Here is a 21366-nt window from a genome sequence, read left to right as displayed (position 1 = left end):
GCATAAAACTGAAAAGTGAAAGTGAAAGTGAAGTCGTGTCCGACTCTTAGTGACTCCATGGACTGCAGCCTACCAGGCTCCTCTGTCCATGGGATTTTCCAGGCAAGAGTACTGGAGTGGGGTGCCATTGTTTTTCTGCCTCCATAGGAAATCAGTATTTTTTTAGCAGTCACACAGGGTATTAGTTCTTGAACAGGGATTGAATCTTGGCCCACAGCAGTGTAAGTGCAGAGTCCTAACCCCTGGATTGCCAGGAAATTTCCAATACGCTTTTTTAATCAAGGACATTTCTGTCTCTTTCACTAAAGACTTCTAATCATCAAACAGTGTTGATGTCTATCAAATGGTTTTTCTGTTATGTATTGACATGATCATGTGATATTTTCTTCTTTAGCCTGCTGATATGTGAAAATTGATTTTCAAATATTGAACCAGTCTTATATACCTGAGATAACTCTTACTTGGTCATATTATATATATATATATTTTTTAATGCATTGTTGGATTTGATTTGCTAATATTTTTTGAAAAGTTCTGTATTTATGTTCTTTAGAGATGCTGGTCTATAATTTTTTTCTTGTAATATCTTTTCCTGGTTTTGATAAGGCTGGCCTCATTCAATGAATTCAGAATTACCCTCCCTTCTTCTATCTTTTGAAAAGACTGAAACCTGCAAGTTTAGAAAATGTTTTTTGATAGCATCTATCAGTCTTCCAACAATTATTTCTCTGCAATATAAAACAAACAAATGTTCTCACCTCCATAAACTCAGTTCTACTACCCCATAATTTATATCCACTGAAGCAGGTTGAGCCCTTGAAAGAAATACTCTTATACAAATCAATTCTTTAAGTGTTTACAGATAGTTATATCTCCCTATACTTATGCTAGATCAAGTATTTTCAGTTTATTAAATCATTTTCTTTGTGATTCCTTCCATAAAGAACACATTCCACTATACTGATATTCTTCTTAAGAGTCTGACATCCAATTCTAAATACTATACTCCAGGAAGAATCTTACATGTGACAAATGGAATGATGCCCTACATTGTTTTGGGTATCGAATGCATTTTAGTGACCACTAAGATCTCAATTTTGAGGAAAGAAAAGAATAATAGGGCTTCCCTAGTGGCTCAGTGGTAAAGAATCCACCTGCCAATGTAGGAGATGCGGGTTTGATCTCTGGGTCAGGAAGATTCCTTAGAAAAGGAAATAGCAACCCACTCTAATATTCTTGCCTGAGAAATTCCATGGACAGAGGAGCCCAGTGGACTACAGTCCAAGGGGTCACAAAAAAGTGTCAGACTTAGTGAATAAACAACAAAGAATAGTAACACAATGCTTTTCACATTCAACTTTCACAAAAATGAGAGACCTATATGAATGAAAAAGCTCATTACATTTGTCCAAAACAGTACTAGTATGTTAACTGAAATGCCATGTCACAGAACATATCAAGAATTTATCAAAACTATGATACTTCCCTAGAAAATACACACATTAAATACGACTAAGAGCTACTGCTTACAATATAAGGAATTCCACAGGTGCATGAAAATCATCCAGAGATCCCAGAGCTGTACTATTCACCACTACATCCCCCACGGCTCAGCACAGTGCCTACTACACAAGCAGGCGTGCAATTCTAATCTATGACTTTAATGAAATAAAGGAACAGTAGTGTGACAATCAGTTGTTTAGAATCTGCCTTTAATTCCCTGAAATGAGACTCAATACACCCAAAGTAGTATTAGTGATCCCAAATATTACTACATATTTGGAAAAAGCTGGCTGGCAAATTTGCCCTTTTCTCTTCCTGCAGATAAACATTTCTCTAATGAAGTAACTAAGCTTCAATCTTAGGGGTTAGAAGTTTTAAGAAAATGTAGTAATTTAAAAGGTTAGGAGAAGGAACAAATTTTTATCGAGCATGTATTACAGCCCTAGTATAACTTATCTTATAGTTCTCAGAACAGCTTTACTGGGGAAGTATTATCAACCTCATTTTAGGAAAGAGTATGGACAGGGAGGCCTGGCATGCTGCGATTCATGGGGTCGCAAAGAGTCGGACACGACTGAGCGACTGAACTGAACTGAATAGAACTGATGACAGTAATTAAGCAATCTTCTTACAGATGATAAGCAGAGGAAACTAGATTCACTTATTAGCTATAAAATCTATGGTCTTTCTCTTACATCAGGCATTGGGGTATTATCTACTTAAAACATCATATACTAGCAGTTGTTTAAAAGCACATATGACTGATTAATAATAATCATAATAATTTTTCTCCATCATAAGTTTTTCTTCCACAAAGCAGTTGTCTCAAACAACTATGCAAGTTTAATAAAGAAAGCAGCAGAATGGTGGTAAAACATCATAAACAGAACCTTATTTAATGTATGTACTCACAGGGGGAGATGGTGAGTACATCTTATTTCAGGACCACTTTATTTATTTTAATTTAGTAAGTTAACTATATGGAAAACCATATTATATGGTTTATATTTTATATATGATGCTATTATATCATATATGATATATTATGTATGATGACATATCATACATAATATATAATAATATATCTCACCATAATATGATGAAAGAATTGTTAAAAAACAATCCCCCAAGAGCTCATTCAAAGTTTATTCTTAGGAAATAAAAGTTCAGCTTCCATGACCCAAACAAATAGCATGAATTTCTAGAATTTTCTCTTCAAAACATTAATAAATGACCACTAACAAAAATCTTCTAAAATCTAAGCAAAAACAAAGATGAGTTAAAGCTAAAAGAGTCTTCATAAGCCACTAGACATATATCCATTAGTTCTCCCTACTCTAGTTATAAATCCTATAATATTTTTTAAATTAATGTAAACTGTGGAAATTAATACAATAAATTCTAAATAATTAATTTGCAAAAACAGAAAATTGGAGACACAAAGATTCTGAATAACAATCCGAGAGTCACTAATCAATTTTTTTTAAAGTTTTATTTCAAACCTTTTTATTAAATTAAATGTTTCCATTCAAATATATTTATCAATACAAACATAAGAAATCAAGATTTTCAAAAAGGATTAGGACAGAAAAGCATAATGTTCCTCAGATTTCTTCAGACCTCACTAAATAAATGTATGCACAGGAAAAACTGAAACTGTAGTATATTTTCACATGAAAATATGTGTCACATGAATCAGACAAATTTAAGAAGAATAAACAAATAATGCCTAATAGAAAGCTATATAGCTAAATAAAAATCAATTTATGTTTATCTGGGAATTCCCTGACACTGCAGTGGTTCGGATGCTGTGTTTTCACTGCCAAGGGCTTGGGTTCAATCCCTGGTTAGGAAACTAAGATCCTACAAGCTATGCAACACAGTACAAAGAGAGAGATATATATATATAAAAGATATATTTGTGTTTTTCTTATATTTCTTTCTAACAATGGTTTTCTCTGTGTATATTACCCATGCATCATTATTTTTTGGATTCTAGCTCCCTAAAGTACTAGGTATATGTCCTGATGTGGACCACATTGCTAAATGTATTTATTTATTTGACAAATAATTAAGTGCTTCCAATGGGTACTGTGCTGGGCACTAGACTAGGTCCTACAAACTCCTAACCCCATAAATAGAAAAGAATCACCAAGCCTCAGAGATTATATTCTGGTAGAGAAGAGATCAAAGTAAGAAACATGCAAATAAATGTAAAAAAATTTCCAATAAAACATACCTCACAATGCATTTCCATGAAGAGCCATCTTGATCATCTTGTTCTTCTATGTACATTCTGACATTGTGATCTTGATCCAACTGGTACCAGTACATGAGGCCATCTTTGTCACGACCAATTGGCTGGAGACGCATGGTATCGGCATCCTCCTCATTGATAATATTCTTGAATTTGAGATTGTCATCAAATTGACACTCACAGAGGTACTGGAAAATAGTCACAACATGATTTAAAATACCCCGTAAATGTTTCTCCATCACAATAAATGTGTTATGTTCAACCAAGAAACTGATTCAGGCATAAGAAGAGAAAGAGTATGTTTGTCCATCTTTTACTTTCCTCTCTCCTCTTTTGTACACTTACTTTACAATAAGCAATTTTAAAAGACAAATTTCTAATTTAACATACAATTTTAGTATTACATAAATTTATAGGTTTAACACAACCAGTGACCCAAAAATTAAGTTACATTCTAAAGCACTGAGTGTTTGTATTAAAGTCTCCCAAATTGGTTCACGGTATAAAATTTTCAGTGACTTTCTCTTAAAGCTTTTAGATGAACTTTATTCTTGAAATGGCTGTTTATTTTTGAAAGCTTGAGACATACATAATTTTTACCACAGGCAGTCTTACTGATAACTGCCTCTGGAGAATTTTCTTTAAAAAAAAAAAAAAATCATACTGCCAGCACCAAAATGGATGAACTAACTTTTTATTAAAATTTTTGTATATGATTAGTGTATATAAGATTTCTTCCCTGAATCTTTGATTTAGTAAACCAGTGAAAGATTAACCACCGTTTACCATCTTTGTTAGCTATGATTTTGAAGGCTGCCAACAATGCATAAAGTTAATCTAGGGTAACTGTTTGCCATTATCCTTACAGGCAGAGATCATTAAACCTAGATATAAGTGTGTATTGAAAAACAACCAAAAACAGTCATTTAAAGAAGAGTTTTATCGCCAATAAATAAATAAATAAATGAAAATTCTATTGTCCTTTTCCACTAACAATAAAAATTTCTACTTTCTAGTTGCTTCCCAATTCAACCAGGAGTCAAAGTGATTTTTTAATTAAAATAATTTTAACAAATAATAAATTTATTACCTTTAAGAGTGCTAACTTGCATTCAACACTCATTTCAAGATAGCCTTTCTTCTCCATCTCCCATGCCCAGGTGCTATTAAACTCTTGGCATATCTGTCAAGAAAAAGTTAAAGTCTTAATACAGAAAAGCAATTTTTATTTACATTGGTAGTTTTGTTGTACAACTATGTTAACTGTTTTGTTAATACATAAAGGAAAAAGTTTATGCCAAACACAGTCCAATCAAATCACACTCTGAAATATCTACTATTTAAATATATCAAAAACGTTGACTACTACTACTAAATGATGACTGCATTCAAGGTAAGCTGTGACCTCTGCAGCTGTCTCCTTTGCTCTCAAGAATTTTATATACACTTTTGTGGCACAGTTTCCCAAATGCAAGTAATTATCTGATTCCACCTCTCCAAATAGCCTAGTTCCTCCAGGACAAGGACAATAATTTATTTCTATGCCTAGACTAGAAGCAAGCTAAAAATAACATGCCAAATTGTAGACACATTTTTATTCGAGTAACTCTCCGACTCGAAGTCCTCCTAATTATGGGTAAAGATTTCACTGCTTGGCTTCTATAATGTGGCATTAACTTAAATTTCTAGGTTTCTCTTTCCACACAAACATTTCAAGCAAACCAGAGACAATTTAACAGTATGAAGAAAGAAGATCTGGATAACCATTACACTTATCAGGAGAAATGCCATGGATTCTATGACCTCTGTGAGCCAGTTTCCTCAGCAATAAAAGGGAAGCAGTAGTAATATTGATCTTAAAGGTTGTGAAGTAGACATGAAAAATGATATAAAGTGCCTACAAACTTCACACTTTTTTTCCAATCCAAGAAGCAAAGAGTAGAATGAAGGCCCAGGGAGAAGAACCAACAAAAGGCACAAGATTATCTGGTTGGGAAACTGGCTAGAAAGGCTGGAGGAGAAAAACAAAAAGGCAACTGAGACTGCTTACATAACCATCTCAACTTAGGAATAAGACTAAACTGGCCCTCCTGGAAGGGGTTACTCTTTTCCTCTCCTTACCAGTGTCGTCGTCTTTTTTTTTAAACCAACTTGTGTAACAGAATCACAGGAGATCATTGTTAGGATAGAAAAAATATAAGCAAGCAGTACGGCCAGGAACTCTATAATGGAAGATCTCCAAAGGCAAAAGGGAAGAAAGAGCTCTCCATTCTCTGGAATACCACACTTCTTTGACTGCTACAGCATTGTATTTTGCAGAGAAAAAATCCTCAGACATACAGAGTGAAGGAAATTTTTCTGGAATACCACACAGGGCAACGGCCAAAAAGCACAGCAGATGACCAGTGTCCTTAGTCATTAGGGAAATGTAAGTCAAAATCACACTGCAATGCTACTTCATACATGTTAGGATAGCATAATCAAAAAGAAGGAAAATAGCAAATGATAGGAATGTAAACTAGTGTAGCCACTTAGTTTAAAAAAAAAAAAAAAAAGGTTAGCAGTTCCTCAAAAAGTTAACACTGAGTTACCACATGACGTAGCAATTCCATTCCTTGGTATGTACAAATAAAAAAATGAAAACATATGCTATACAAATGTTCATCTCAATATCATTTATAATAGCCAAACGGTGGGATCAACCCAAACTTACATCAACTGATGAATGAATAAAATAATATGTGGAATATAAATACAATGCAATTTTATGCATCCATGAAAAGGAATGAAGTATTGCTATACTGTATAGCATGGATGAATATTAAAAACATAATGCTAGGTAAAAAAAATCTGATATAAAAGGTCACAGATTTTGGAGTGTTTGTATATAGAATTTCCACAAGAGTCAAATCCATATAGACAAAATTGCTAATGGGTAAGTAGAGGGAGGAACAGTTGTTGCTAATGGGCTTCCTTTTAGAATAACTTTAAAAATGCTCTACAATTAAGACAGTGTTCTACTATTAAGATAGCTCACATACTTGTGAATATGCTTAAAAAACTGAATTGCATATTTTTAAAAGGTGACATTCATGGTATGTCAATAATATCTCAATCAAAAAAAAAATCAGAGGGACAGTCAACAACACAGACTAAAGCTTATGACTTGGCTGAAGCATTTCTTGAGTGTTCTACTGTATACCACACCCCGAAAATACTTTGAAGGCTAAAGCTGAGTGTGGGGAAGCTCAACTTCACCCAGAGGGGCTGAGAATGACACAGCTTCAAAGCATAGCCTACAACCTAGTTACCAATGCACAGTCAACGGCTCACGGTGTCACTGATAGCAAATACAGCTGAACAACTACTGATTATCATTTACTGTGTGAAAGGGAAGGAGAGAGAGAGTGAGGTAAATATAGAGATAATTAAGATACAGGCCTCTGCATCTGCACTACTTAGCTTCAATTTACTGACCTTCATTTACAATGTTCAGGGTGTAAAACCTTTGCTGTGCTGATATTCAGAGATAAACATGCTATTCATTTTCAGTTTCTTTTCTTTTTTTCTTTAATATAAATTTATTTATTTTAATTGGAGGCTAATTTCTTTACAATATTATATTGGTTTTGCCATACATCAGTTTCGTTAAGCAATGTGGACTTATACTATGCTATTTGAAGACCTCCCCTCAAGGCCCATTACTCAGATTTGCCCAAACAGCCTTAACCTATTTTTACTACCTTCCCAGGGATGCAGTGGTAAAAAATACCCCTGCCATTGCAAGAGACACAAGAGTGTGGGTTTGATCCCCAGGTTGGGAAGATCCCTTGGAGTAGAAAATGGTAACCCACTCCAGTATTCATGCCTGGAAAATTCCATGGACAGAGAAGTCTGGCAGGATACAGTCTGTGGGGTCTCAAAGAGTGGGACAGGACTGAGCAACTGTGCACAGCACATTGTTACCACAAAGGAAATACTGCAAATACAAAAAGTACTATAAACGACACTTAAATAATTCTTATGCAGGACTACATAATCTCATCAGAGGTCAGCAAACTTCTAAGAGACAAACAAATAATTTAGGTTTTGTGACCACATGGCCTCTTTTTCAACTATTAAACTCTGTTATAGTGCAAAAGCAGTCATGTTGCTAAATCATGTTCAGAAGCTAAGTCACGTCCGACTCTGCAAATCCATGGACTGCAGCATGCAGGCTTCCCTGTCCTTCACCATCTCCCAAAGTTAGCTCAAACTCATATCCCATTGAGTTGGTGATGCCAGTCATGATCTCACCCTCTTGTCATCTCCTTTCTCCTCCTGCCTTCAATCTTTCCCAGAATCAGGGTCTTTAACAATGAACTGTTTCTTCACATTAAGTGGCCAAAGTAATGGAGCGTCAGTATCAGTCCTTCCAATGAATATTCAGGACTGATTTCTTTTAGGATGGACTGGCTGGATCTCCTTACAGTCCAAGGGACTCTCAAGAGTCTTCTCCAACACCACAGTTTGAAAGCATCAATTCTTTGGTGCTCAGCCTTCTTTATGGTCCAACTCTCACATCGGTACATGACTACTGGATAAACCATAGCTTTGACTGTATGAACCTTTGTCAGCAAAGTAACGTCTTTGTTTTTTAATATACCATCTAGGTTTGTCATAGCTTTCCTTCCAAGGTTCATTTCACGGCTGCAGTCACCATCTGCAGTGATTTTGGAGCCCAAAAAATGAAGTCTGTCACTGTTTCCATTGTTTTCCCATCTATTTGCCATGAAGTGATGAGACCAGATGCCATGATCTTTGTTTTCTGAATGTTAAGTTTTAAGCCAGCTTTTTCACTCTCTTCTTTCACCCTCATCAAGAGGCTCTTTAGTTCCTCTTCACTTTCTGCCACTAGAGTGGTATCATCTGCATATCTGAGGCTGTTCCTCTTTCTCCTGGCAATATTAATTCCAGCTTGTGCTTCATCTAGCCTGGCATTTCTCATGATGTACTCTGCTTACATGTTAAATAAACAGGGTGACAATACACAGATTTGACATACTCCTTTCCCAATTTTGAACCAGTCCATTGTTTCATAGCTGGTTCTAACTGTTGCTTCTTGACCTGCATACAGATTTCTCAGGAGGCAGGTAAGGTGGTCTGATATTTCCATTTCTTTAAGAATTTTCCACAGTTTGTTGTTATCCACACAATCAGAAGTAGATGTTTTTCTGGAATTGTTTTGCTTTTTCCATGATCCAACAGATGCTGGCAATTTGATCTCTGGTTCCTCTGCCTTGACTAAATTGAGCTTATCCATCTGGAAGTTCTCGGTTCATGTACTGTTGAAGCCTAGCTTGAAGGATTTGAGCATAACCTTGCTAGCATGTAAAATGAGTGCAAATGTGCAGCAGTTTTAACATTTAGCATTTAACTTCATCATTTGGCATTTAACTTCTTTTCCAGTCCTGTGGCCACTGCTGAGTTTTCCACATTTGCTGGCATGTTGAATGCAGCACTTCCACAGCATCATCTTTTAGGATTTGAATTAGCTCAGCTGGAATTCCATCACCTCCACTAGCTTAGTTCATACTAATGCTACCTAAGGCCCACTTGACGTCACATTCCAGGAAAAGCAGTATTTTCTATAACACATAAATCAGTGAGCAATACCACTTTATAATACCACTGTATTTGTAAGGAAATTTGAATTTCATATAATTTTCATATGTTAACCATTCTCCCAACCATTTCAATATATGAAAACCATTCTTAGTTCTCAAGCCATACATAAACAGACAGAAAGGTGAGATTTGACACAGGGGCCATAGTTTGCCTAGAGGACCAGAAACTAGCTTTGTTTATTAGAGACTGTCTAGACAGTTTTTCTCAGAGAAGGCAATGGCACCCCACTTCAGTACTCTTGCCTGGAAAATCCCATGGACAGAGGAGCCTGGTAGGCCTGCGGTCCATGGGGTCGCGAAGAGTCGGACACGACTGAGCGACTTCCCTTTCACTTTTCACTTTCATGCACTGGAGAAGGAAATGGCAACCCACTCCAGTGTTCTTGCCTGGAGAATCCCAGGGACGGGGGAGCCTCGTGGGCTGCCGTCTATGGGGTCACACAGAGTCGGACATGACTGAAGTGACTTAGCAGCAGCAGACAGTTATTCTTGGGGCCTTAAAGCAAAGGGATCCCTACTAGATTGGTAATCCACATTAATTCCCCAGGTTTCATCTGATTCTAACCAAGCAGCCTATTTAATTTGGTTTTGCATGCAATTCCTTTTTAGAGAATGTTTCAATATCCAAAACATCCATATTTATCACCATAAATTATCATTCCATAATGCTGGTGTTAAGTTTGATTCTCTCTAAATATGCTAATGAGTGATCATGTCTAGTTGTTTCCCTCTGTACGGTGCATAAGGAACAGTCTTTCTGATACACACACAAAATCAATGTTCCGTGCCTGCAAGGTTGAATGCCATTCAGCATGGGAGGTCTCTTGGCTGCCTGCCTGTTGTCATTCCCAAACTCCCTGTGTCTATTCTTCTTGACTTCTACAGAGAAAAAACAAGGTTGAGGATGGAAAATAAGGGGTAGGGGGTGTGGGGGGCATTTAAAAGTTCACAGCAGCTGAACATGTATAAGAAAGGTGGTTTAACATGCCTATTCAGCAAAAACACAGACTTTATCTCAGTGAGATCATTAACATATTAATCTTAGACTCATATACACAATGGAAGCACCAGTAATAATTCTCTTTTTGGCAGTTTAGAAGGAAAGGAGGAAGGGTGTAGAAAAACCACAAAATTCTCAGCATGAACATCCAAATGTTGGCACTGAGAGACTAGACCACCACTTGAATGGCTTCTATCAGCCTAAGGACACACCCCTGCTCTTTCATTGCTATCTAGAAAACTGAAGCTTGCCAAAAGGATTTATTTTTTGTTCCAGCCAACATGTGATCAGATCCTGGAGGACCTCTAAATCTCTCTTTTTTTCCTTTTTGTCACACCAGGCAGCTTGCAGGATCTTAGCTCCCTGACCAGGAATTGAACCTGCTCCAACCCAGTGAAAATGACAAGTATTAACTACTGGACTGCCAAGGAATTCCCCCTAACTACTTTTAAAACAAACAAACTTAAAATTGTAAATCTTTCCTCTAAATCTTTGAGAGGTGTTATCTATATGTCCTACAAGACAGGCGTGTCCTTCTCAAGGACCTGAAAGCCAATCCTTTTGTATGTAATCATCAGACTGCAGAAGTTGCAGGCACAAAAGGCCTAATCAAGCTGACTTTGACCAACTCTCATAACTGGCTTTTGTGATTTTTTGTTTCCCTAACCCAGCTCAACTCCTTTACTCTCTCATTACCATCTCCCCAACTCCCTCATCCTACCTTTAAAATACCAGCCACCGCTGGGCAAACTGAAATTGAGTTCAAGCTCCACCTACTAGAGTTAGTTATTTAATAAATCTGTCAGTACAGCCTTTAACCAGTGTTCGGTTTTGTTTACCTTTGATGAGAGAGTCCCTTAATATCATTCAGATGGAAATCTTTATTTTACAATTTAAAAAGATGAAGTTTAAAGAGATTCATTCATCCAGTGATTCCACAAATATTTATTGAGTACTTGTTCTATGGCAGGAACTAATCAAAGAGCTGGGACACCGTGGTAAAGAAAACAACCCAACTGCCACCATGGAGCTTATATTCTAGGACGTAGTCAAATGGGTGAAAATAAGAAAATATCAAGTGGAGACAAAACAGAACACTGTGATAGAGAAAAGGTTTAGTGTTCAGGCAAGGCTTCATTTTAAAAAGCTGACATTTGACACAAAAGTTGAGATAGGACTGATAAACAGAAATCAGCCATAAAAAAGACCTGGTAGAGGAATGTTTCAGACAGAAGAAACAAGCTGGCACAAAGGTCTGACATATCTAAAAACAGAAAAAAGGATCACTGTAAACAAAGCAGAATAAGGGGAAGAACAGAAAAAGAAAAGGAAACCAAAGTCCAGATGATGTAAGCCACGGTAAGAAATTAAAATCTGATTTCAAATGCAATGGGAAGATTTTTTTACATTTTGGGGAGTGAGTAGTATAGGTGGTTCAGAATACTGTGTTAAATGCTAGAGAAGGTGTCAGGAAAAGAAAACCCTCCTACACTGCTGGTGGGATTGTGGCTTGTACAGCCACTATGAAAAACATAAAGAGGTTCCTAAAAAAACCAAATATAGAGATGCCATATGATCCAGCAATCCCACTTCTGGGCATCTATGCAGAGGAAATTCTCATTATAAAAGATGCACCCCTATGTGCATAGGAGCACTATTTACAACAGCCAAGACAAGGAAGCAACTAAATGTCCATCGGCAGACTGATAAAAAATGCGACATATATTGTATACACAATACAATGGAATATCACTCACACATCAAAAAGAATAAAACGTCATTTTGCAGCAACATGGATGGGCCCAGAGATTATCATACTAAGTGAAATTAGAAACAGAAAGACAAATAGCACATGATACATCGCTTATATGTGGAATCTAAAATTTGACAAAAAATGAACTCACCTACAAAACAGAAAGAGACTCACAGACACAGAAAACAAACTTATGGTTACCAAAGCGGATAGCATGCATGCTCAGTCCTGTCCGACTCTCCAACCCCATAGACTGTAACCTTTCCAGCTCTTTTGTCCATGGGATTTTCCAGGCAAGAATACTGGAGTGGCCATTTCCTTCTCTAGGGGATCTTTCTGACCCAGAGATGGAACCCACGTCTCCTGCATTGGCAGGCGGATTCTTTTTTTATAGATGAATATTCTTTTTTTTTTTAATTAATTGACTTTTTAGTTGAAGGATAATTGCTTTACAGAAATTGTGTTGGTTTCTGCCAAACATCAACATGAATCAGCCATAGGTACACATATGTCCCCTCCCTCCCATCTTCCCCCGCCCATCCCACCCTCTGGGTTAGAGAGCCCCTGTTTGAGTCCCCTGAGACATAGAGCAAATTCCCACTGGCTATCTATTTTACATACAGTAATGTAAGTTTCCGTGTTACTCTCTCCATACATCTCACCCTCTTCTTCCTCCCCTGGTCCCATGTCCCTAAGTCTGTTCTCTATGTCTGTGTAGCCACTTGGAAGCCCAAAGGGGTTAGCAGGTTAGCAGTTAATTTAATTAACTCCTAATTTAGGAGTTTGGGATTAGCAGATACAAACTACTATATATAAAATAACAGCAAGGCCCTACTGTGTATCACAGGAAACTATATTCAATACCCTGCCACAGACCATAAAATGAAGACTAAGATAACCAAAAGAATATGAAGACTATGGCTGGATCACTTTGTTATCTGCCAGAAACAATACAAAACTATAAATCACCCATACTTTAATTAAAAAATAAAAAAAAATGCTGTGTTAGTTCCAGGTATATGCTGAGGAACGGGACGCTGGCGCTATGGTGGCTTGATTTTCAGTTTTGAAAGGAGCCTCCTTACTGTTTCCCATAGTGGCTACACCAATTGACACCCCGCCTGCCCCCCACCCCACAGTGTAGGAGGGTTTTAATATGATGAGATGATTTTTAATGGGGGAAAAGTTAGATCAGATATATGTTTCAAAAATGGCAGCTGTGTGTAAAATAGATTGTAGAGGGGAAAGAACAGAAACTACACAACTTTTAAGGCAAGAGACAATGATGACATGGACTATGGTGTGGTAGTGGAAACAAAAAGAAGCAAACAGCTGTATTTTGAAGGGAGAATTTTAAGGACTTTTGAAAGAACAGATGTTGAAGGTGACTGAAAAGGAAAATCAACTAAATTCCTTGTCTTGACATCTAAATTCCTTGACTTGAACAAATGGAAGGATAAAAGTGCTTTTAATGAAGGTATAAAGGAACACTTGAGGGAAAAGAGATGTCTTATACCTACAGAGTTTGAGGTACCTATTATATACATCTAAGAAATGTCTTTCTCAAATTTAGTGACTAAACTGAATCTGAGTTAAAACTGAAGCTATGACTCCTGGTTCAGATCTTTCCACTGCATCCATCCCATACAGTTTTCACTAAAACCTTTTCAAGTCTGAGTCAAGAAGAATTTTTTTGGCTGAGCTCTGAGAAGTCATCTTTTAATCCCTAGCATGTGACAAAGCGTAAGATACACAGCAGGTACAAAACAACTATCTGATGAATAAACAAAAGACATAGAAAAATGATGTTTTTACCTTAATTTAAAAAATTATTATTTTAAATTATCCATCAATAACTTCTGACTAGAATAGCAACAGCTAACATGTATTGTGTGTTTACCACATGCCAAGTACTCTTCCAACCACCTTAAAATATTAATTCAGTCAATTCTCATAAGTCTTTATATGGGTGTACTATTATCCTTAGGAGGTTCTGTGCTTTAGCCAAGAAATAAGAGAAATAGGAATTAGTATCTCTAGTAATTTATAGTGAAATCAGTAATATATTTGAGACACCAATTAGGTCAGTTATCACCAACCATACTATGGACAAAGGCTAGACTGAGAATTAGAAATCATGTAGTTTTGTTATTACACTCAAATTAAACCTCATCAAGTATCCCTGACCAAATATGTAAACATGTCCAACTATTTTATACATAATATTCTTTCCAGAGGACTAAATGAAACATTTACTGAGCACATTTAGTATTAGGAAAGCAAAGATGAATTAACAGTCTCTGCACTGAGAAGTTCAGAATTCAGAGAAAGTCATGAAAACAAGTAATGTGAGGTGAGAAGCAGTCACTGAGTCATCTACAAACTGAGAAACTGGTATGTCTATGAACTACTATGAAAATAAAGGAGAGAAACCCTTCAGCCAATGGATGAAGGTGTGACACTTTTATTCAAGTGGTGACATTTATGCTAGGACCTAAAGGATGAATGAGGTTTTATCAGAAAAGGAGGTAAATAAATAGTATTTCAAGAAGAAACAGAACAGAATATGATAACCAATGGGGATGTGAATATTTTGGTATGTTCTGTCGACATGAAGGCGAATAAAAGAGCTCTTTCTGCTGAGCCCTCGAGTCCTAAATCATGAGTGCTGAGGGGTGGGTGGGAAGAGACAAGGCCATGAAAGTAGGTCATTGCTCATAAATATGAGGACTCAACAAGCATTCAGAAGTACTGATGAAAACCAGTTCTGTCGCACTATGGCAAGACAGGACAGACTCCAAGGTCAAGGAGACCCACTAAAGCCTGTTTTGCAATAACTCATAGAAAAGGTGATGAAGCTTGGCCTAACCCTGCAGAGGATACTCAAGAGAAGGCAGATTCAGATTGTTAGTGCACATATCTTACAAAAGCAACAAGCTTTATGCTTAATACATTATACAGTAAATGTTCTACTCTTTACAATAGACCTTTCACAAATATTACTTCATTTGGGGTAGATGGCCCATAAAGCTACAAGATTTTTTAAAACAAAACAAAGTCTGATCATCTTTCTATTTTCTATAGTATCTCCCAAGTTCATGACCTTACTGACAGTGGACACTAAATATTTATATTATCAGTAGTCCCTACAGAGTCAACTTACTATTTTGATGAGCTACCTGGGAATACTGCCTATAACAATGCATATTAAGAGTTATATACAGAATGGAAGATTTTTTCATTCCTTAAAATATATACTGGATATATTTCAATGGGAAGACTTCTCAAGCAACATGGTTTTAAAAATCAAAAGAATACCAAAACCCCAAGTGACTAGAGCACAGCCATGTATCAATTAATGGGTTTATTCCACAAAAAGGATAAACAGGTCTTTACCAGTACTTTGGTGTATGTTAGACACTGTGACTGACGTCAGGATAAGATGCTACAACTCTTACAAAAGGGCCTCAGTTGAACAGGCAGCTGGAATCTGTTAACCTACAAATATGGCACATTTACACAGGTCAAAAATTTGAGAAGCTACTCTCAAAAGTAGTCTATTCTGAAGAGTAGTAAAAGGTACCTTGCAAGTATCTGGCAAAAATCCAGCAAGAAAAATCAAATCTCTATCATAGCTATTTTATACTCATAGATAAGAGTAACCATATACCTAAAATACACCCAAGTGGAAAGAATGTAATTGGTAAGTTCCTCTTTCCAAGAGACCTACTTTTTATCAATTAGCTAAATAGGAAGGGAAATAAGATTTTAGTATAAAGTAGACTGAGATTCAAATCCAGGCTCTATCAACAGTGTGATCCTGTCGAGGTCAATCACCTCTCTCAATTCAGGGTCTTCGTCTGTAAAATGGAGGTTATCTTGCTAATAAAAGAGATGAGATTAGGAAGATGCCTATCAGATCCTCATGGTGCCACAGCTACATATATAAATGCAAACCTGAAGATGGATCCAGAAAAACACAACAAGAACCAACTGGAACACAAGAAGAAAATAAAGAGAATTAAGAGCTGTTAGAAATAGACTGGGCTTTCCTGGTGGCTCAGTGGTAAAGAATCCGCCTGCAACGCAGGAGCCATAAAAGTTGTGGGTTCAATCCCTGGGTTGGGAAGATCCCCTGGAGGAGGGCACAGCAACCCACTCCAGTATTCTCGCCTGGAGAATCCCAAGGACAGAGGAGCCTGGCAGGCTACAGTCCATAGAGTTGCAAAGATTCCAACACAACTGAAGCGACTTAGCAGTAACAGGAAGTAGATCAGTGTTCTTTAAACTGTACATAAACATTGTTTCAAGGTACTTTTGTTTCAAATATATTTAAAATACCCAATATTTAAATAAAATTATTGGTGACTGATTTAATTCTCTACTTTTATTTTCTGGGTAATTAACCCTATATATAGGCTTCCCTGGTAGCTCAGATGGTAAAGAATCTGCCTGCAGTGTGGGAGACCTGGGTTCAATCCCTGAGTTGGGAAGATCCCCTGAAGAAGGGAGAGCTCCAGCAATCTTGCCCAACCATGGATACAGGAGCCTGGTGGGCTACAGTCCATGGGGTCGCAAAGAATTGAACATGACTGAGCAACTTTCATTTACAGGCTTCCCTGATGGCTCAGGGGTAAAGAATCTGTCTGCCAATGTAGGAGATGCAAGAGATGTGGGTTTGATTTGTGAGTGGGGAAGATGCCCTGGAGGAGGAAATGCCAATCCACTCCAGGCATTCCTGCCTTGGAAATCCTATGGACAGAGGAGCCTGGCAGGCTACAGTTCATGGGGTCACAAGAGTCAGACATGACTTAGCAACTAAACAACAAACCCTATATTATACTGAATGGGCTGCCTTGTTAGGATCCAATATGATAGTAAACATGTTGAAGTTAAGATTACCGCCAGATCTAGAGAATATTCCCTGACTGTTGCATTTTTATATACTGTGGAAATATACACAAATTTAGTATGTAGAGAAATATTTTTGTATATAAACATAAAATTCACCATTTTAGTCATTAAGTGTATAATTTAGTGGCATTAATCAATCACATTCACAATGTTGTATAATCACTGATACTTCTTATCTCCAAAAGTTTTTTTATTATTCAGACAAAAACTCTTTCTTTTCGCCACGCCACTTGGCTTGTGGGATACTGGTTCCCCAACAGGGACTGAACCCAGGCCCTCTGCAGTAAAAGGGTGGAATCCCAATCACTGGATTGTCAGGGAATTCCCTTCAAACAGAAGATCTTTAAGCTTTAAGCAATTAACTCCCCATTCTCCTCCCACTCTGCGGCATAATCTCTAATCTACTTTAATATCAGTTCTTTTGTGTCTGGCTTCTTTTACTTAGCATGTTTGCAAGGACTGCCCATGTGGTAGCAAATATAAGAAGTTCTTTCCTTTTTAAGGATGAAAAATATTACATTGTATGAATGTATCACATTTTGTTTACTGATGGACATTTGGGTAGTGTCAACCTTTGGGCTATTATGAATTAAGCTATAATAAATACTGGCATACAACTGTCTATCTGAGTTTCTTCTGAGTATACAGCTAGGTGCAGAACTGATGGGTCAAACAGCAGTTATATGTTTAGCTTTTTTTTGACTGTACAGCGTGGCATGCGAAACCTTCCCAAATAGGGATGGAACCTGTGGCCCCTGTATTGGAAGCACAGAGTCTTAACCACTGGACCACGAGGAAAGCCCTATTTAGCTTTTTAAGGATGGGCCAAATGGTTTTCCACATCAACTGCACCATTTTGTATTCTGATTAGTTTTAGCATCTCCACAAACTCATCAATATTTATTATTTTCCTTTAAGAGTTACTGCAGATGGTGACTGCGGCCATGAAATTAAAAGATGCTTACTCCTTGGAAGAAAAGTTATGACCAACCTAGATAGCATATTCAAAAGCAGAGACATTACTTTGCCGACTAAGGTCCGTCTAGTCAAGGCTATGGTTTTTCCTGTGGTCATGTATGGATGTGAGAGTTGGGCTGTGAAGAAGGCTGAGCACCGAAGAATTGATGCTTTTGAACTGTGGTGTTGGAGAAGACTCTTGAGGGTCCCTTGGACTGCAAGGAGATCCAACCAGTCCATTCTGAAAGAGATCAGCCCAGGGATTTCTTTGGAAGGAACGATGCTAAAGCTGAAGTTCCAATACTTTGGCCACCTCATGCGAAGAGTTGACTCATTGGAAAAGACTCTGATGCTGGGAGGGATTGGGGGCAGGAGAAGGGGACGACCGAGGATGAGATGGTTGGATGGACATGAGTCTGAGTGAACTCTGGGAGATGGTGATGGACAGGGAGGCCTGGCGTGCTGTGATTCATGGGGTCGCAAAGAGTCGGACACGACTGAGCGACTGAAAGGAACTATTAGGCATAAAGTAATACTGAGTTTCTGATTTTCATTTCGTCCATGACTAATGATGTTGATTCTTTTCACATGCTAATTATCAATCGCTGCATATCTCTGAAGAAATGTCTACTCAAATATTTTGCATTTTTTAAACTGGGTTAGTCTTTTTGTTGTTTTTAGGAATTCCCTCTATAGTCTATATATTTTCTTATCAGTCATACAATTTGCAAATTATTTTCTTCCATGATGTGGGTAGTCTTTTTACTTTCTTCATCATATTATTTGATGGACAACAGTTTTTCATTTTGATAAAGTCGAATTCATGTACTGTTTTTCTTCTTGCTTACATGCTTTTGGTGTCAAAATTTAAGACTCTACTGCCAAGCTGAAGGTCATAAAGATCTATCCCTAAGTTTTATTCTAAGAGGATTATGGTTCTAGCTCTTTCAATTAGGCTGTTAACCCATTTTGAGTTAATTTTTGCATATGGTATGAGGAAGGGTATTTACTGCATTTTGCAACTTGTTAAACCTCAAGAAATATACATTTCATACTATAGGCAACAATCAAAATAAGTTTTAAAAACACTACAATAAAATTATCACTACAGCATATATACTCCATCCTTTCATTTTCAGCTCAGACAAAAATCAAGACATATACATATCATTAACATAATATTTTTAATGGATTCCTAAAGTTTTTTTATACTTAGAAAATTTTAGGAGAGTCTAATTTTACTTCCCAGGTTTATCTGGTTAATAGCTAAAGTGATAACCTTAAATTGCTATTTTTATGTAACTTCTCTCAAAACACATTGATACTAGAGTTATAGCTAAAGGAGCAATACAATGGAGAAGTTCTGACTAATACAAGTATGCACACTTGGGGGAAAAAAGGAACTTCTGGAGGGGAAAAGCAGGTTTCTGAAGTCTACTTCAAGGGCACGCTTACACAGATTTCCCAGCCATAATTAAGGCACTGATCCCTCTGACTGGAAAAGTCTTCAGATATATTATCAACACAAAACATTAACTGGACGACCAGAAGAAAAACTAAAGCAGATGCAACCCAACACTTCTGTATCTACAAGTATAAATAATTTGGTCTAAGTTGCTGTCAATTCCAAAAGAATGCCAGACACAGAAAAAAAAAGTAAACTTGTTACGGTTTTTCTGACAATTTATTTTTAATGTTTAAACAACATTTGCTGGGTTCCAACTATTTGATAAGTACTATGCTGAGAGAATTCATATATACTTTCACAAGAACTGACTAAACTTACATACCTAGTAATCAGCAGGGTTCAGGGTTTTTCCCCAATAGAAATCCAGTGCTCTTACTACATCATCACATGCAATTCATTCATGATGGTGAACTGCGGCTGCTGACACACTGTGCGTGAGTACACATGCGTGCTTAGTTGCTCAGTCATGTCCAACTCTTTGCAACTCCATGGACTGTAGCCCGCCAGGATCCTCTATCCATGGGGATTCTCCAAGAAAGAATACTGGAGTGGGTCGCCATGCCTTCCTCCAGGCGATCTTCCTGATCAAACCCAGCTGTCCCATAGTGTAGGCGGATTCATTACCACCAGGGAAGCATGAGTAAATCGTACTCTTTAAAGAACATTTGCAAAGTTAAAAGTATGAAAATGCTTTCCAATATACAGAGCGTTGGGCTTTCCTGGTGGCCCAGTGGTAAAGAACCTGCCTACTAATGCAAGAGTCATGGGTTCAATCCCTAGGTCAGGAAGATCCCCTGGAGAAGGAAATGGCAACCCACTCCAGTATTCTTGCCTGGGAAATCTCATGAACTGAGGAGCCTGGCGGACTACACTTCACGGGGTCTCAAAGAGTCTGACAAGACTCAGCGACTAAAACAACAACCACAACAATACAGAGCATTAAGCATTCATTTTGTGGCATAAGACAAACCTATATTCAATCCTTGCTTCATCATCTACTATTTAGGGGACTTTGGGAATTATTTATTCTCCATGATCTAGTTTGTGCTGTGAATTAAATGATACTGTATGTAAAATAGCATAGGATCTAGTATATAAGTTCTCAAATATTAGCTCTTATCATTATTACAAAAATATAAGTTTTGGAGAAACTGAAACCCTCATAAATTGCTGATGAGAATGTGAAATAGTATAGTGACTATGGAAAACAGTTCAGCAGTTCCTCAAAAAAATGCCATATGACCCAGAAATTTTATACACTCCTAGGTACATAGAGAAGAGAAAAATTCATGGCCACATGAACACTTGTACATCAACATTCATAGCAGAATTCCTAATAGCCAAAAGGTGAAAAAACCCAAATGATCATGAATTGAAAATGGATAAATAAAATGTATTAACCATACAATAGAAGAATATTTTGCAATAAAAAGAAATGGAGTGCTAACATATACTATATATAAATGAATAAACTTTCAAATCATTATACTAAATGAAAGAAGACACAGGAGGCCACACATGTTATGATTTCATCCATAAGAAATGTTCAAAATACGCAAATTCATAGAGACAGAAAAGAGATTGAGAGCTGGCCAGGATCTGAGCAGGAAGCGGCTGTGACTGGAACAGATTGCTAATGGGTACAGAGTTTCTGCTTGGGATGATGGAAATGTTCTGGAATTACATAGTGGTATGGTTGGACAACATACTGAATATACTAAAAGTCAATGAATATATTTTAATATGGAAAATTCTATGTTGTATGAATTATACCACAATTTTAAAAAGAAAAACACAACTTAATAAACAAGGCCAAAAAACTGAAAGATAACAACCTTAGCTTATTTT

General features: G+C 37.1%; 1 protein-coding gene across 1 annotated transcript in view; it reads right to left on the bottom strand.

The window, feature by feature from the left end:
- Positions 1–21366, bottom strand: part of RSF1 (remodeling and spacing factor 1) — a 154910-nt gene that overhangs the window by 66567 nt on the left and 66977 nt on the right. The window contains exons 3-4 of the mRNA XM_015103086.4: positions 4851–4943; positions 3743–3948 (exon numbers count right to left, since the gene is read on the bottom strand). Of these exons, the coding sequence (XP_014958572.2) occupies positions 3743–3948; positions 4851–4943 (299 nt within the window). The remainder of the gene's footprint in view (positions 1–3742; positions 3949–4850; positions 4944–21366) is intronic.

The sequence above is a fragment of the Ovis aries genome, chromosome 21 (assembly GCF_016772045.2).
Source record: "Ovis aries strain OAR_USU_Benz2616 breed Rambouillet chromosome 21, ARS-UI_Ramb_v3.0, whole genome shotgun sequence".
NCBI classification, from domain to species: Eukaryota; Metazoa; Chordata; class Mammalia; order Artiodactyla; family Bovidae; genus Ovis; species Ovis aries.
Note: the sequence above shows the minus strand (reverse complement) of the source record. Positions and strands in the feature narration are given on the sequence as shown.